This window comes from Mustela nivalis, assembly GCF_964662115.1.
Source record: "Mustela nivalis genome assembly, chromosome: 5".
NCBI classification, from domain to species: Eukaryota; Metazoa; Chordata; class Mammalia; order Carnivora; family Mustelidae; genus Mustela; species Mustela nivalis.
Window position 1 is genome coordinate 3,497,961 of NC_139024.1, and position 18,789 is coordinate 3,516,749.

Consider the following 18,789-nt stretch of genomic DNA (forward strand, 5'->3'; position numbering starts at 1 on the left):
TTTTAAATAAGCTTCTGGAGTGATTACCGTGCAGTGTTCTCTGCTGAATTTCCTTTACATTTACATAAGAGGATTTTGAATATGTACATGCAAAATCAATGCAAGCATTTAAAACAAAAGAATGCTTTTTTCGTAATATATTTAGTGGTAGTGAAACATTTCAAGTTATTTCACAACATCTGTGTTTTAATCGGCATGTCCCTCTCTTATCTATCTGCAGATTTTCAATTGAGAAAGGAATTGCCGGTCAGGTAGCAAGAACAGGGGAAGTCCTGAACATTCCAGATGCCTACGCAGACCCACGCTTCAACAGGTGAGAAATCGTCTACGCCCCGTCAGCCTCTCCTTCTGTCCGTCTGCTGCAGCCCCTGTGCTCCCCACGGATCAGTGCGATTGGCGTCTTACCCCGGGCGCCCTGTTACACTTCCTGTGAACCAACTCTGTTATCAGTACTCAGTGTTTCCAGATTCTTACAAAATGACAGACTCTAAACCATTAATGAGATCCAGCTATAAGACATTAAAATGTCACAAAACCATTTATACAAAAAGAGTTTAAGTTTGCAAGGCTGTGTTTTCATTATAGTGTTAGTCATTCTGTCCTGGGCACGGTCTCCGTCGGGCCCTAACCCGCAGGCAGCCACAGCGGCTGGGGGAGGCGCCTCCTAGCGAGTTCCAGCTCCGTCCCTCCTTAGCTCTAGAGCGACCTGGAGTGAGTTACGTAATCTCGCAGAGCTTCTGTCTCCTCGTCTTCAAGATGGTACAGAAATGCCCGTTGTATAGGGTGCTCTCTGTTTCGTTTTGTTTTGTTGGTTTTGGTAAGATTAGAGAAAATACTCATAAGAGATCTGGCAACTTCGCCTAATACAAAGTAGGATCTCCATAAATTACTGCTTTGACTGGGTATTATTAAAATTGGATATTAGATGGCATATAAAGATTTTCTGTTTTGTTTTGAGCTTCTTTGGAGAACTAGGAACCAAATTATGTAATCTGATTTTTATAAATCTCAAAATTACAATTTTGTCTGAAGACTGATGCTGTGACTGGTAGGGAGTAACAGTTCAGATACTTTGACAGTAGAGTTCTGTTAATTCAGTCATTCAGTTTACTTTAAAAGGTGATTAAATAGCATAAACAATAAGTATTTTCAGAAATTTGATCAGTGTCATATGTGCAACTTGTATGTAAACACGGTTAAACAGCCCCGTTTTCCCCCAAAAAACCAAATGTGTTATTTTAGGGTTTAAATACTGAAAATATTTATATATCCTTATTTAAAACTGTTATGTAAAAATTTTATGGGTCAATTTTTAAGAACGTGAAAAGGTAAGCAACAGATGGTGAGAAAATATTTGCAAAATGTGGATCTGACAAAATACTTGCATCCAGAGGATGTAAACAGCTCTTTGCACATAATAAGGTAACCTAATTTAATGAATAGGACCCAGAATTTTAACAGACATTTCATAGAAGATGGTGCATGAATAGCCATTAAACACACGAGCAGATATTTGATGTGGGGGAAGCAGAAATATGACATGAGACCTCAGTACACAACGATTTGAATGGATACAGTTTGAGAAAGTAGCCTTAGCCAGGTGCTGAGTGGCTCAGGGGCGTGGGATCGAGCCTCACATCAGGCTTTGCTCTGAGTGTTGCATCTGCTTGGGATTCTCTCTCTCTCTCCCCCTGCCAATCCCCACCCCCCCAATAGATAAATAAATCTTAAAAAATCTAAAAGTGGCATCAGCAGGTGTTGGCAAGGATGTGGAGACACGTGGGCTCACACTCTGGTGACGGGAGTGTGTAATGGTACACCTGCTTTGGAAAACGGCTGCACAGTTTCTTGCAGAGTTAGTGCATGCTTACTGTGCTCAGTCAGCCTCACAGGTGGGTCTCAAGAAAAACAACATCTGTGCACATAACACTTTGTATGCAGATCTCCAAAACATCACTATTCACAGCTGCCAAAAAACTGGCTATTAACAAAGCAGTACCCTCCACGCACTGGTGGGTTGGTAAATAAAATGTGGTCTGCCCGTGCCCCAGAGTAGCCCTGCATGGGGGAGAAGGCTGAGCCACGGACGCCCGCCACCGGATCCATGCGTCTCAGAGCAGTTCAAGGAGCACGAATGACAGCATCTCACTCACTGCCCTCAGGTACATGGTTGTGTCTGTGGAACTGAGTCTTGTTTGCCAAAAATATTTTCTCTAAACCAGGAGTCAGCAAAATGTTCTATTAAGGATCAGATAGTAAGTATTTGGGGCCATAACATCTCTCTCTCTTTTTTTTTTAAGATTTTATTTATTTATTTGACAGACAGAGATCACAAGTAGGCAGAGAGGCAGGCGGAGAGAGAGAGAGAAGCAGGCTCCCCGCTGAGCAAAGAGCCCGATGCGGGGCTTGATCCCAGGACCCTGAGGTCATGACCTGAGCCTAAGGCAGAGTCTTAACCCACTGAGCCACCCAGGTGCCCCGGGGCCATAACATCTCTTGTCACAAGTCCTCAGCTGTCGTAGGCTGGCAGCACAGTCCGTTCAAGGATGGCGGCCGTGTATTCCATTTGGACCGTTCACAGAACAGGAACAGTGTGTCGTGTGCTGACCCTGCTCTAAGTTCTCAAGGTGATCGCTCCCATCTGCAAGTTGCAGCTCTCATAACATAGGACCAGGTTCGAAGGAACATGTGACTTTACCAAATTTATCATATCCGTCCTCTACATCCGATGTGTGTTTTCTTAACCATGCCACGCGTACATGAAACTGAATGTAAGCTGAAAGTCTCCGAGAGACTGTTCTGGAAAACTCTTGAAAACAAAAGAACAAATGGATTAGAATATTTTTGAAGAGATTTTAACAAAACACTTTCAAATGTCACATAGTCCTTGAACTTAGACGCTCGGCAGCCCCATTACGATTATTTGTAATAGAAGCGTGTAAACTGCGAAACCGAGTTGAGATTTATGGCAGGATGTGCAGCTTATTCTCTCCTGTGCTTGTGTGCTGCCGCGTGGCCTTGCCCGTGGCACAGGGAAGTGGACTTGTACACGGGGTACACGACCCGGAATATCCTGTGCATGCCCATCGTGAGCCGAGGCAGCGTGATCGGCGTGGTGCAGATGGTGAACAAGATCAGCGGCAGTGCCTTCTCGAAAACGGACGAGAACAACTTCAAGATGTTCGCCGTCTTCTGTGCTTTAGCCTTACACTGTGCCAATGTGAGTGATGCTTCTTTAAAGGGCTTTTCAAATACTCAGTATCAGCGTTAAAACGGCTTAAATCAAGTAGGGGAAAGGATCGGGTTTTGTTTTGCTGTCTTGTTTGGTTTTCTCAGTATTTCCTTCATACGTGAGAAACGGTGATTCCTGGTTCCACATATAGTAGGAAATGTCTTAATATGCTTGGGGGAGAAAAGTCCAATATTTTAGCATTTGTTTCAAGGTGTGAATTTTTTCTTTAAAAATGAGATTAATATAAAGCTAAATTGTTCAAGCAGAAGGTTTATGTCTCATGGTGTCTACTGAGGTGAGTACGGAAAATGGGACCTAAACCCTTATGTTTGTGGTACGTAGCCCGTTTGAGAGCCTTGTAGGAAAGCGAGTGACGATTCCTGTACGAAGACCGCTGGGGCCGCGCTCTAGGAGTCCGCTCACCTGACCCTCACGGCGCGTCTGTCCTGGTCCCTGCGTCCTCTGTGAAGTTCCACTTGTCTTACAGGATCTCACTTTAAAACAGTGCGTGAAACATCAGTGTTCTGTATACGCTAGTACCCTTCACTGATACTAACTGATATTTTTTAAATAGTCAGGGATAATTTTATTCACTTTTTTTTTTTTTTTTAAGCTAAACCAACCTAAATGGGAGTTAACACCTTACTAGTGTAGAAGAATGGCCTTTTTGGAAATAGAACCTCAAGTTCCACAGGAGCAGCCACACAGCTAATGGAAGCAGCTGAGGGATGATTAGGAACAAAAATGGCCAACAGGATGCGCTGGCGACTAGTGTGAAGGGTGGTAGCATGTACGGGTCGCACTTGGGCTGGCGCGGCTCTGGAAGCTCGCTGCTCCTCCCGCTGCGCCCCCGGGGCCCTTCCCTGCTGCTTGGTTCCTCTGAAACACATGCGTGCAGTTGTCAGATGCGTTCTGCTTCAGACATTCTCTGTTCCTGTGTTTCTCCCCATAAATAAAAATATTGACAGCTTCCATAATTGTTTAGTTTGAAAGTTGCACAGAATGTAATTTCAAATATATCCTGAATATTGCTTTTCATCAATTTTTGAATGTGTCCAATGGAATCTACTGTAGCTGCTGAGAGCCAGTATAGTCCGTGTAAGACTACAACAGCGGGCTCTTGTGGCTGGAAATCACAGCGTCTTTGTTCCCTCTCTCTGAACATGTATCAAACAAAGGTTTGATCTAATGTAATGTATTTTATTCTTTCTTATTAATTAAGATAATCTAAACCATGGATAATAAGTGTCAAAAATTAGTTTTGCCTCATGGTAGTATATTTTATGTTATTATTAGGATACAAGTGCTCAAAGCAACCATGTTAGGAAATTTTGATGAGTAATGATCAAAAACAAAAAATACAGATTATTGGATGTATTATATCCTAATGAGATATCTGTGGCTTAAAATAAAAAGCTAGTATACCCGTACATGCATTTTACCTACTTTAGAATAAAACGAAGTTTAGTGTAAGTTTTTACACCGTCTGTTTTGAAAGGACTTCAGAGAGAAAGCAAAGTTGTAAAAATAACGCAAAGATTCCCTGCGAGCCTGCCCACGCGCCCCGATCCGGACTGCTGCCCTTGTTAGGCCGATGCTGCTCCTCCGGTGTCTCCTGGCCTCACCCACAGCCGCCGAGGTCCTCTGAGCCGTCTGGGAGCAGGTTTTACACAAAAGCTCTCATAACCCCTGAGTCCTTCGGCTTGTGTTTTCTAGAGACAGGCCCGTCATCTTGCTCTCCGCTGCATAATTTAGGAGTCCAAAAGCTCCCACTGGCTCTTCAGTACGTGAGGCTGCCCGAAGCGGCCCCGTAGACCGGGCGCTTAAAGAACAAAAGCTATTTTGCTGAAGTCCAGGATGGCCGTGGGTTTGGTTTCTTCTGAGGCCTCTCTCCTCGGTCTGTGGATGGTTTTCCTCTGTGCCCTCGTGTCGTCGTACGGTCTTCCCTGTGTGTGTGTGTGTCCTCACCCCCCTCCTTGTAAGGACGCTTGTCATACTGATGCACGCCCACCCTGCTGACCTCATTTTACCTTGATTCCTTCCTTCAAGGCCCTGTGTCCAAATGTGTCACATTCTGAGGTACTGGGGCTTCAAGGTCTCAACATAAAGTTTGGGGGAACATCGCTCAGCCGAACGGCACCAGGAACCATTAGCTAAACTGGGAAGTTCTTTAGTGTCCTTTAATCTGGAACCATTGCTTACTCCTTGCCTTGTATGACCTGAGTATTTCTGAAGCGCATAGGCCAGTTATTTTACAGAACGCTTCTTAATTCGGACTTGTCTGGTACTTACGCATGATGACATTAGGTTGTAATTGTGAAAGGAATATGGCGGAATAATGTGTTCCTGTCGAGTCCCGTTAGCAGGCACACATTCTTTCACTGGTGATGTTGGCTTCATCACTTGGTTAAGGCGGTGTCTGCCAGGTTTCTCCTCTGAAACGCTTTCCCTCCTTTTCTCAGTATTTGGAAGAGAGTTTCCCATAAGCCTCTGCCAGCATTCTCTGATCTCTTCCCCGGACATCTGTCCTATCACACCCCGTCCAACTCCTCTGGCTGTCTCCCTTCCATCTTCGGAACTTTGCTCTTTGACACCGAGGAATTGGATTCCCACTATTCAGCAACAGTGTTATTCCTACTCACTGAGGAATTTTTGAGGAAGTCCCTAAGAATTGCCTTCATTAATGAGTAAATAGCAGAAAGAATTTTGTTATAGCAATTTCTCTCCATTTAAACTCCACCTGAGCTAAGATGCCAAGAAGTACTGATAGCTCCGCCATCAAAGGTTATTTCCAGTGATCTGTCAGCTGAAGATTTATGTAGATTCACCACCATCGATATTTTATGAAAACTTCAGAATCTGCTATTAGACCTCATTAATACTGTATTTCATATTTTCCTACGTTTCAAGAGGTTTTGTGTTTAAGCAATTTGAGGAAGGGGTTATTTTAAAAAGGGAGGGGGAACACAAGTCATTTTTTAGGTCAGAGTATGTGTGAAAGTTAAGGAGGTAGAAGTCAGTCCTCTTAAAATCTGCCTGGGTTTCACTGTGTCTTTTGAAGAATGTGACACTGTCCATGAACGTGAATGAACTCAGCCGTGTCGTCAGAGGAACTGTCTGTGAGGGCCCAGAGCTCTTCTAGCCTGCTGGGTGCTGCATCACAAAACCTGGATGCAAACATGATTAAATGTTTAGGCCAAACTAAACCCAAATTTAAACAAGAAAAATAAAATCCCTGGGAAGTCATGAATAAGTTAAGAGGAATTCTGTCTTTGCATTTGTAGCCTGGTCCAGGTTCAGGTGGGGAGTTGTGCGCCGGCTGGCCCACACGACTCCGCTACGGAGGTGGTGTGAAGGGCACTTCTGTTTCCATCATGCTCCCCACGCTTGTGCTGTGTGTGGCAAAGTACTTGGAATAGCTGCTGAATTCATATATTACTACACATCTCATCTTTCACAAAAAGATAAATATTCCAAGTGTGCCGGTCTTTTAGGATGACAAAGTACAGTCAATATTTCATTATTTGGAAGACAGATTCAAATAAACAGTATTTAATCTGACTCTGGCATCGCAAGTCACATTCACACTGAATAAGAAAACAGCTGCTTTTCCAAGTAAACGCGTCCTGCGAAGAGAGCACGTGGGAAACAGATGTCTGCGAGTATTCTTGTCACCGTCGTATTGTCACGTGACTCCCACATACGCGTGTTCACAGGCTGTACAGAGACTCCGGACAGAGCACTTCGAAGCAGCTTTCCTGAGGTTTATAAGTACGCGGTGCACTGCGTGTGTCCCGAGTGTCCAGCGTGACAAGTGCCCGCACACACAGCCCAAGGAAACCGTCACTGCCACCACGTCACGACACAGCCACTGTGTCACGTGTTTGTGGTGCCCCTGGAAACCTTCCCTATGACCCTTCCCATCTTGACCCCCACACCCCCGTTTAGGGTAACCACTGATCTGCTTTTTGTTAGCATAGTAAATTTGCATTTTTCTGGAGTTATTTTATATAAATGGAATCCTAAAATCAGAATTCCTTTTTGTCTTGGGTTCTTTCACTCAGCACAAGTATTTCGAGATTCGTTGATGGCATCGCGTGTATGCGTAGTTCATTCCTTTTTATTATTGAATATTCCGTTGAGTAGAGATATTGTGAGCTACTCAGCCACTTGCTGACGGACGTCTGAGTCATTTCTCGGTTTGGGCTGTTATAAATAAAGCTGCATGAGCATCTGTGCACAAGGGTTTGTAAGTGTGACTCTCGTTTCCTTTGAGTAAATGCCTAGACCTGGACTGGCTGGTCAGGTGTGAGGGGGTTGTTTAGAAGACTGTCAAACTGTTTTGCAAAGCAGCTGAGCCCCTGGTACATTCCCAGCACACCTGCGTGTGTTCTAGTCCCTCCGCATTTGCCATCTCTGTGTCTTCTTTGTAAAGTGTCTTCTCAAATTGCTCTTCTTTGTTTACAACTGTTTGTTTTCTTACTGAGTTTTAATAGTTCTTCATTTGTTCTAGACACAAGGTATTTATCAGATAAATTATTGCAAATATTTGTTCCCAGTGTTTGGCTTGGCTTGTTATTCTTTTAACAGTTTCTTTCTGAGAGCAGTTATTAATCTTGAGGAAGTCCAGTTGGGATTTTTTTTCTATTTTATTTTATTTCTTTTTAGTGTTCCAAAATTCATTGTTTATGCACCACTCCCAGTGCTCCATGCAATACATGCCCTCTAATAACCACCACCAGGCTCACCCGACCCCCCACCGTCCTCCCCTCCAAAACCCTTGGTTTGTTTCTCAGAGTCCACAGTCTCTCATGGTTCACCTCCCCCTCCGATTTCCCCCAACTCCCTTCTCCTCTCCATCTCCCCATGTCCCCCATGCTATTTGTTATGCTCCACAAATAAGTGAAACCATATGATAACTGACTCTCTCTGCTTGACTTATTTCACTCAGCAGAATCTCCTCCAGTCCCGTCCATGTTGCTACAAAAGTTGGGGATTCATCCTTTCTGATGGAGGCATAATACCCCATAGTGTATATGGACCACATCTTCCTTATCCATTCATCTGTTGAAGGGCATCTCAGCTCTTTGCACAGTTTGGCGACTAGGGCCATTGCTGCTATGAACATTGGGGTACAGATGGCCCTTCTGTTCACTACATCTCTATGGGCGAATACCCAGTAGTGCAATTGCAGGGTTACAGGGTAGCTCTAGTTTTAATTCTTTTCATGATCATGCTGTTAGCATTGTATCAAAGATCTATTTGCCTAACCTAAGGTCACAACTATTTTCTCCTATGTTTTTTTATAGAAGTGTAGGTTTTACATTTAAGTCTGTGATCCATTTGAAAAAGTTTTTGCATATGGTTGAAGGCAAGGGGCATCTTGCATTTATTTATTTGCACATGAGTGTCACTTGGTCCGGCACTGTTTGTCACACTTGCTGTCCTTTCTCCGCCCTCTTGCCTGTACACATCTGTTGAAAACCAGCTGTTGTTTAGGAACACAGTGTCCTCTTGACATATGTGCTCCTTTGTCATTTGAAATAATCCTTCATTATCTCTGGTAATAGTCTTTGCTCTGGAGTCTACTTTCTCTGGGATTAAGCCAGCCACTCGGGCTTTCTTTTGACTGGTGTTAAGTGGTGTGTCCTTTCCATCATTTTACCTTATTTAGGTCTTTAATTTTTTTTTTTTAAAGATTTTATTTATTTATTTGACAGACAGAGATCACAAGTAGGCAGAGAGGCAGGCAGGGAGAGAAGGAAGCAGGCTCCCTGCTGAGCAGAGAGCCCGATGTGGGACTCGATCCGAGGAGCCTGAGATCATGACCTGAGCCGAAGGCAGCGGCTTAACCCACTGAGCCACCCAGGCGCCCCGGGTCTTTAATTGTTTTTAATTTGTTTATTTTTTCCCACCATAGCACATACCTCCCCCATGCCCATGCCCCGGCCTCCCCTCCCTCCCCTCCCCCTTCTCTTCAGCAGCCCTCAGTTTGTTTCCTGAGATTGGAATTCTCTTACGGGCTGTCTCCCTCTCTGCATTCATCTCGTTTCATTTAGGATTCTCGTGAGCAGCATAAGCTGGGTCTTGCTTGTTTATCCCGTCAGGCAGCCTTTAACCAGGGTGTCTCCACTGGCGCATCTTACGTTTAAGTACAAATCCGCCATCTTGTTTTCTGTTTGTCCTATTGTTCTGTATTCCCTTTTACCTCTTTCTTCCTCTAAAATGGAATGTTTTTTTTATGGCTTTACTTTATGAAACAGCTTTACCTTTCTAAAGTCTTCCCCATGAAGAGTTTCATGAAGTCTCATTGGTTTTGGACCGGGTGGATGATGCCTAACTTGCTTGTCGGTTCTCAGGGGAAATGGAAAGTTATGTGAATTTAAGCCAGAAATGTTAGTGGCTACAGAACGACACTCTAAGTGTGATGCGTAAGAATAACCAGTCCTGTATTCCATTTGGATCCACATTCTTTTTGGCATGCCTTTCTCCGATAGTATAACTGAAAATCTCTAGGTATTGAAATAAATCAGACTGAACCCAGACCTTAACATCGCCATCTCACAGATTACTAAAGAAAAAACTTGACAGTTGATAACATACTTAATTAGTGCTTTAATTATAAAATAGGTAATTGTCTAATGAGAATGAAAAGAATCTTGCTCAGTAATAAAATATTAAAGGTAAATACTTTGTATTTCTATATTTTTCTGTTTCTATTTTAATGCAAACAGTGGATCTGCACAGGGCACGGCATGCGGGTAACTGCTAAAGGACTGTTCATTTACTGGGCATGCCTCGCCCGGGTTCTTTACTGAGGAAGAACTTCATGGTCAAACGTTGTTGAGATTCCCTGGACTAAAGGACTTTGACATCACCAAGAACTAAGATAAATACTTTTAAAAAGAGACGTAGGAAAAAAATGTTAATTTTCTCCATGGCTTTGGGCTGCAGGAACAGAACACCACAGACCGTGTGGTCTAGAAGCAGCAGACCCTGACTTCTCACGGTTCCCGGGGCTGGGGGTCTAAGCGGGAGGGGCCAGTGGACAGATACAAGGAACCTCGCCTTCCAGAGACGGTTGTCCCGATGCGGAAGTGATGCGTCTTTCAAAAGGGAGATGCCCTGTTTGTTTTTATCTTACGCGTTTTGTAACTTCAGCGGCCCGTGTGGGCGTCTTCAGGGAACATGGAAGCGCAGAGTCAGGAGAGTTAGTGGGTAACAGCAGTGGTCTCAGCTCTAGCGCTGATTCCTAGTGACAGAACTACTTGAAACACTCAGCTCATTTCGTCTTACCTTTTGTTCGGATCTGCCTTGCAGATGTACCACCGAATCCGCCATTCCGAGTGCATTTACCGGGTGACGATGGAGAAGCTGTCCTACCACAGCATCTGCACGGCCGAGGAGTGGCAGGACCTCATGCGCTTCAGCCTCCCCGTGCGCCTCTGCAAGGAGATCGAACTGTGAGCCCCGTCCTGTCTCTTTCTCCGCCGGCAGGTTCCTCAGTTGGTTGGGCCTGGGGCGGGCGACATGGGCGCAGAAGGAGCCCCGCAAGCACCGTGTCGCCTGTGCGGTGCCGGGGTGGCCATGGTCCCTTCGCAGGGGACACCACATGTCATGAGAGAGCGTGGACGTGAGGGCCACATCTCTTGGTCATTAGAAACAACCTCAACCCCGTTTTGAAATGCGTTAAATGTTAGTTTTCCTTGTTCTCCGCTGTCTCCTTTACACCGTCTGTATGGCACTGCGGAAGGTGGCATCTGAAGGTTTTCATTTCCGTATAATTCTTAAGTTGACGGACTGGATTTTAGAATTCAGTAATAGTGAGCGCAGCTTTCCCACTTTGTTTCCTAACCCCGTGCTCGTGTCCGTGAGCTCCTGGTGGCAGGACCCGTGACGGTTTGCGTGTTCATCCTCAGTGCAGGCCCGCACTATCGAACTCCACACCGAAGATCTGCAGGGATAGTCCAGAGCGGATATTTGCCTTAGAATCGGAAATATTAATTAGCCAGGAGGCGGCCAGACTGCAGCCACTCTAATGCTGGAGGAGCCCACAAAAGCAAACCAAAGTCTGAGCCTGAAATGTCCCACGGTTATGTGACAGACGCACTGGGGACGCGCGGTGGGACAGCCGGCTGGCCTGGCAGCCGCAGTGGGTTGGGTCAGCCCGTCTTGGCTCTGTGCGCACAAGTCGCTTCTGGCTCCTTCCGCAGAGCGCTCCTGAACACTAACGGTTTGGCACTGCCCTATTCGAGAGGATTATTGCTCAGTTAAACTCTTCAGAGTTTTTATTCACGTCAGCTTATCTTTGAATGGTTTATATATAGTATGTATTTTGATATAATAAGAAATATATATTTTTGGTCTGTGTAGCTCATTTCTGGCTCACAGCTCCTAAAACCCTTGAATTTCCTTAGTGATTGGAATGAGAGAAATGTCTTCCTCATTCATCGTGAACCTCTTCCAACCACACTGGAGTTTATGCTGTTGCAGGACTACTAGAGGAAGCAGCCGTGTGGTTTGGGGGCTGTAATTTTCAGCCACCCTCAGACTGCCCGGGAGGGGACAGGAACTGGGGAGTGAGTTAATCACCAGTTGCCAGTGATTTAATCAAATACTGCTATGCAGTGGAACCTCCAAAAACCCCCAAAGAAGGGGTTCGGAGAGCTTTTAGGCTGGCGAACACGTTGGGTGCTGGGAAAGCGGTGCCCCTGCAGAATCGTGAAAGCTCCTCACCACTTCTTCCCACGCGGCTTGCCCTGTGTGTCTCTTCCATTTGCCTCTTGAGTTTTATCCCTAATGATAAACCAGCAAAGTCAGTCAAGGGTCTCCCTGAGTTCTGTGAGCCGTTCCAGTGCATTCTAAACCCGAGCTGGGCTTGGTGGAAACCTCTGATTGATGGCCAGTGGGCAGAAGCGTGGGCGGCCAGGACGTGTGATTGGCATCTAGAGCTGGAGCTGGTGGGGGGGTGGGGGGGACTGAGCCCTTAACCTGGGTGGTCTGCACTGGCTGTGGGCAGTGTCAGGTGTAAGTCAAATTGCAGTTGGTGTCTGCAGAGGGTTGGAGAATTGCTTGGTGTGGAAAACTCACACATTTGGTGTCAGAAGGATAACTAGGGGAACATGGTTTCTTTTACTATTATACCATTGTGTTTACTTGGGCTAAATGTTAGTAATTAAGTTAGCAAATGAAAAATAGGTAATAACATTGGATGTTTGTCTTTATGAAGTTTTTCCTTTGGACTTCTATAGGAGATAGAGTAATTTTTAACTCTAAAAAAATTCTTAAAAAATACCCCACCCCCCTCCCCTGGGTCTAGGAGTTGTGTAAAATGTGTAGGATTCATAATACAATTATTTTGTACTCTTTCATTGCTCTGATAACAACCACAACGTCATTTGTTACAGATTGTTTAATAGAAAGTTAAGCAATGGCTTTAATATTGGGCTAAGTTCCTAAGGGAATGTGTGGAATTTCCTCTTGGAAACATTTAAATACAACAAAGATGTGACTGAGAAGACAGGGAAAGGCTGGCTGAATTCCCAGTGTTTTTTGTTTTTTTGTTTTTTGGGGTTTTTTTAGTTTCTTAATTGACAAAAAGTTAAATTACTTTATTTGTTCTTATGTTTATCCTGATTATGTTTGCTAATCAACCTCGTGTTCTTTTCATTTCAGATTCCACTTTGACATTGGTCCTTTTGAAAACATGTGGCCTGGAATTTTTGTGTACATGGTCCATCGGTCCTGTGGGACATCCTGGTATGAACGACGTAAAAACTTCCGTGTGAAGCTGTTGAGTGACACGTCCTCTGCCTTCCCCTGCCTAAATGCCTTGTCACTTTCTTGGTTGATAATTATCTGAAAATATGCCATATATAAATAATTTTTTCAAAATCCCTAAATAAGAAAGGCTGAGACAGTTGGACAGATTGATGGCCTTCTTGGATTCCCTTTCCAGCCTGCCAAGCTCTTTGCCGGGGTGGCTGTCCTTGGCGACCAACCATGTGTCTGCCAGGTAACGGTAGAATCGTAGGAGGAAATTACCGTAGGCTGTGTGATGGGAAAAGGTAGGGATGGTCGCTCCACCGATTCACATACTGTGTGAAGGTGTGTTTTGGAAAACATGCACTGAATTTAGCATCAGCTGTCAGCCTCCATAGGACAGGTGTGAAGGAGACAGGTCTCCTGATTCCACGCCGAGCACACTACTAGGGACTCGACTGTGGCTGCCTGCCCCGTGGGGCCTGCCCGAGGGGCCTTTCAGGACTTTGCACGTACCGTTTTACAACATCAGCTCACATGCTAAAAATGCAAAGAATGATTTTCATTTTCTCTTCTCCACTCATTTAGTCATTAAGTGGTTATAGAGGCTCTTAGTTGCTCTGGAACTAAACTGTCGCTCCCTTGCTATTGAGTTCTGTGTCCTCTCTTAACCTCTGTCAGTCACTTTCATAAATTGCTCCTTTGTGAGGATGTGCACGGGGTAATAAACTCCAATCATTTCCTGGATATCCTTCGGGAGTTTGACCAGTTGGAACTCTTATAATGACATACCTTATATTTCAAGGACATGAAAATTTTCAGTGGGAAATAAAAAGGCTGTGTATCTTAGAAGTTTTTTTTCATGAACTCTCATCTCCTTAGTATTTTAAAGAACCCGGTTTTATATTGATGTGTTTTTGTTTTAAGCAGCCTTAAATTCCTCAGGAGAGCTGCTGGGACCTCAGATGAGTAGAATTAAAACAGAGTAGCAATGTCACTATGCCCTGTGTCAGGATTTGGGTGTGCCGTGGTACCTCGGGTCCATTTTGAAAGGACAGTCACTCATCTGGCGAATTCTCATGGTCTCCAGACGGCAGCTCATGAATCTCAGTGTGCTTTTTGGAAAACATGAGCTCAAAACACCCTTGGACAGGGTGATGAAATGTTTGCTGAGCACGGTGGGGTGTGGGAAGTGCTTGACGGGGGGACGATGCAGTGACTGCCAGGGAGCTGGTTCTGCTGTGTGCTCCCGGGGGGCCAGTGAGTGTGTCCGATCGGAGGCTCGGCAAGAGCCCCCCTCCCCAGCGGACGAGGAGACGGGGGTGGGGAGTGGGGCCCGGCGCACGCGTCCGGGTGGGCTCAGACGTATGTGTTGGGGCCAGAGTTCTAGCTACGACGTACGGACTCATTCCCAGTTTCTGTCATAACACTGTCCTCTCCACGCAGCTTTGAGCTTGAAAAGTTGTGTCGCTTTATTATGTCTGTGAAGAAGAACTACCGGCGGGTGCCGTACCACAACTGGAAGCACGCCGTCACCGTGGCGCACTGCATGTACGCCATCCTGCAGAACAACCACGGGCTCTTCACCGACCTGGAGGTGCGTGCACACACCCCTGCGCGTCCTGGTCCACGTGCCCGCGTGCGCTTCCCCACGCGCGTCCGCGCACCGGCCCGGGGGGTGCGTGGCGCGGGATTCCCCGGCAGGTCAGGAGCGCAGCGGAAGACACTTGTGAAGTTGCCGGGCCCGTGGGTTTGTCGTATTACCTGCACGAGAGATGTTGGTACCGAAATTCCCCCGGAGGAAACACTAGTTTAATGGTCTCTCTTCCCGTTCTTGTCTTCTGGAAGTCTTCGTTAGGTAAACAAAGCCTGCCTTTCTCCTCGGGCTGTGCCCTGGGGAATGCAGGCGCGTCCTGCTGAGTTGAGAACGCAGGACACTGAAGCATTAAAGACGGTCCAGACATAAATGTGTATGTGATACCCTGTCCCACGAGGAAGTAGGCTCCGTGAGGCTTCCCTGACTTTCCTGGCTTGACATGCCCAGAGCTGGTAACGCGGAGCGACTGGCAGCCGCCTGGTCCTTCCGTGCGCCGCTGCCCAGCCCTGCACTCGGTGACGCAACTGCCAGGCGTGTCACACCCCGACATGGTCCCAGCGTTGAGCCCCCTCTCCTCTCCTCCATAAAACTGGTCTTCTGCCCCAGACGGTGCGGAGAAGGGGCTTCCGCAGCCCCGAGTCAAGGAACTTGTGCTTCTCCCAAGGGCACGTTTGCACCGGATCCCAGCGCCTCTCGGGGCCGGTCCGGCAGCTGTTCTCTCCCGTCAGACCAAATGCACAGTCTGGGCGGGGAGCTGGGAAGGTATGTTGTTGGCGGGGGAAGTGCTACTCTAAAGAGCCCAAATGTTTCCTTCTTTCCTTAGTCATCTCTTGGTAGGGCTTAGTCAGCCAGACAAAATGTATTACCAAGAAAAGATGAAATGGGTTCTTTTTTCATATAAATTATTCTGATTTTCCATTTCATTGAATTATCTCTAAGACATTCAGCACTTTTTCCATTTAGTTCCTTTTAAGGAAGGAATCTCATTGTCTTATTTGCCATAGGATAGCCTGTGACTTTGACAACCATGGAAACTATACTTCCAAATTGCCTTGAAATATACATTCAAAAATTGAAAATTTTAAGATAAGTGAGAAAATTTGCAGCTATAGATTAACTCATTTAAGTTCCTAATTCATCTTTTTTTTTATTTTTATTTTTTTATTTTTAAAGATTTTATTTATTTATTTGACAGAGAGATCACAAGTAGGCAGAGAGGCAGGCAGAGAGAGAGAGGAGGAAGCAGGCTCCCTGCTGAGCAGAGAGCCCGATGCGGGACTCGATTCCAGGACCCTGAGATCATGACCTAAGCCGAAGGCAGCAGCTTAACCCACTGAGCCACCCAGGTGCCCCTAATTCATCTTTAGAATGATATCATCATGTTTTCATCATGTTTTCACAAGAATCCCGTACTTCTAAGACATTCAACACTTTTTCCATTTAGTTCCTTTTAAGGAAGGAATCTCATTGTCTTATTTGCCATAGGATAGCCTGTGACTTCGACAATATACATTCAAAAATGAAAAATTATAAGATAAGTGAGAAAATTTGCAGCTATAGATTAACTCATTTAAGTTCCTAATTCATCTTTAGAATGATATCATCATGTTTTCACAAGAAGTCCGGTTCTTCTGGCTAAAAATAATCCCAAAATAACGTGTAAAAATTTAAAATATATTTTTTAAAAGGGATATTTAATCTCTGATGGAGCTATTAGAAACTATCATTTTAGGGGCTCCTGGGTGGCTCAGTGGGTTAAAGCCTCTACCTTCAGCTCAGGTCATGATCCCAGAGTCCTGGGATCGAGCCCCGCATCAGACTCTCTGCTCAGCAGGGAGTCTGCTAACTCTTCTCTCTCTGCCTGCCTCTCTGCCCACTTGTGATCTCTGCCTGTCAAATAAATAAATAAAATCTTTAAAAAAAAATAAAAGAATAAAATAAAATATATTTTTTAAAGGGATATTTAATCTCTGATGGAGCTATTAGAAACTATCATTTTAGGGGCGCCTGGGTGGCTTAGGAGGTTAAGCTTCTGCCTTCTGCTCAGGTCATGATCTCAGGGTCCTCGGATCCAGCCCAGCGCTGGGCTCTCTGCGCAGCAGGGAATCTGCTTCTCTCCCTCTACCCACCCCCACTTGCGCTCTTTCTGTCTCTGTCTCTCTCTCTCTCTTTCAACTATGTGAATAAAATTTTTTTGAAAAAAATTAGCATTTGATCTTGCTAAGTGAGTATGTTAAAGATAATTCTTCACTTTGTAAATTATTTTCACATGCTTGATTCTGGAATACTTTTAATCAAACAGTTGAACTTTATGTCAATAAAAATAAAATAGGTAAAAAAGAGTGGGGAAAATGGACATAATAGCTTTTACCTATTGTCCAAGATTTTAAAACCTTGACATTTCTGGGCACCTGGGTGGCTCAGTGGATTAAAACCTCTGCCCTGGACTCAGGTCATGATCTCAGGGTCCTGGAATCAAGGCCTGCATCGGGCTCCCTGCTCAGTAGGGAGCCTGCTTCCTTCTCCCTCTCTGCCTGCCTCTCTGACAAACAAACAAATAAGATCTTTAAAAAACAATAAATAAATAAGATCTTTAAAAAGCAAACAAAAGACCTTGAAATTTCTTACCAGATTCATCGTGGTTGACAACAGCAGAAAATTTGGGAACAACCCCAAACCCAAAGCATCCCCAGAACGTAGCTAACTCAGGTGTCCTCAGAGCCAGCAGGTGACAGGTGCCAGTGCTCTGGGAGGCCTTCCCGCCCAGCAGGTTTGCAGCAGAATCGAGGTCTGTTCAATGAGGACCAGAAAGGAGTGGGGCGGAGAGAGGCACCCCGTTCGACTTGCGGGCCTTCCGCAGACCCCCTCCTGCCTGTCCGCGTCTCCCGCTGCGGGCTCTGACTTCACACACGCGCCACAACACGCTCCAGGCTCCCCTCCAGAGCCCGCCTCTCCTCCTGACCTGCACCGCCTCCACCCCCCAGAGGACCTGCTCTAGCGATTCCCCGATTCACCCCTCCCCTCCTCCCTCCGCGTGTTTTCCCCCCGGCACGGGCTTGTCTGTGCCGAGCGCCCTGTTGTTCCTCCATCCTAACACACCCCCTTGACCAGCCTCTCCGCTCGGTTCTCTCCCGACTTCTCAGTCCTCCCTTGCCACAAACCCTTGGAAGCGCTGCCTTCTTGGCCGGCTCCCACTCCTTCCCCCTTTTTTCTGAAACCGTCTTGGACCAGGCTTCTGCCCCACCCACCCCCGAAAATGCCCTAGGCTGGGTCCCCAGTGCCCTGCGCCTCCCCCACTGAGGGTCAGTGCTTGCATTTCAGATCCTTGAGTCACTGCCTCCCCATGGCTCCAGGACCCCCAACACTGTTGGTTTCTTCTGGTCACATAGGTTTGGGGGTCGCTTTGGGGGTTGTTTGCTGTTTTATCTTCCTTCAGCCTTCTGAAAGTTGGAATACTTGAGGGCGCAGACCTCTGGCCTCCTCCAACCCCGAACAGCAACTTTGGTGGGCCCAGCCAGTCTGGTGGCCCAAAACACTGTATACACGGACACCCTCTTTCTCCAGCTGAGGCCTGCCTCCCCCCACCACAGAAGGTTAGACTAGAATAGGCCAGCGTCGGCTCAGAATGTCCCCTGAAGTTCGTTGGTCTGAAACTGAACCCCTGAGCCCTTTCCTCCAGCCTGCTTCCCCCGCAGCTGCCCCACGTCCGTCCATGTCAGTCCTGCACTTGCCAGGGTGAAGCCGCTTGTGGCCGTGCTTGACTCCGGGCTTCGTCCCCTCCCCTGCTCTCCCTTTGGCTCACACCCAGACTGTCCGGAAATCCTGCTGACCCTGCCTGTAGAACTCACCCCGATTTAATCACGTCTTCTGAGCCCCCCAGTGCTGCCTCTGGTCCAAGCTTTTGCCTGAATTACGACAAACCCTCCTCACCAGTCTCTCTTTCCTCCTGGAGTCTGTTCTCAGTACAATTGCCCACGTGGTAATCTTCTAAAAGTGTAAGTTGGATGATATCACTGCTCTGCTAAAAACCCCGTAGTCCTTCCCTGGTTCCCACAGGAAATAAGGCCTCAAAGATTGTCAGCTCCCCTTTCTGCCGCTCTTCTCTGTCCTCGGCCCACAGTCCCCGCCGCCCTCTGATCCCCCTCTAACCCTCTGGGGGAGGCTTACCCTGGAGCCACGCCGCCCCTTCCCCCCCTCC

At 46.3% G+C, this 18,789-nt stretch overlaps 1 protein-coding gene across 5 annotated transcripts in view; it reads left to right on the forward strand.

The window, feature by feature from the left end:
- PDE10A (phosphodiesterase 10A) overlaps nt 1-18,789 on the forward strand; it is a 551,217-nt gene that overhangs the window by 487,805 nt on the left and 44,623 nt on the right. For all 5 annotated transcript variants that reach the window (XM_082732176.1, XM_082732174.1, XM_082732173.1 and 2 more), the window contains 5 exons: nt 221-313; nt 3,034-3,220; nt 10,553-10,695; nt 12,908-12,991; nt 14,441-14,591. In XM_082732176.1, coding sequence (XP_082588302.1) covers nt 221-313; nt 3,034-3,220; nt 10,553-10,695; nt 12,908-12,991; nt 14,441-14,591 — 658 coding nt within the window. The remainder of the gene's footprint in view (nt 1-220; nt 314-3,033; nt 3,221-10,552; nt 10,696-12,907; nt 12,992-14,440; nt 14,592-18,789) is intronic.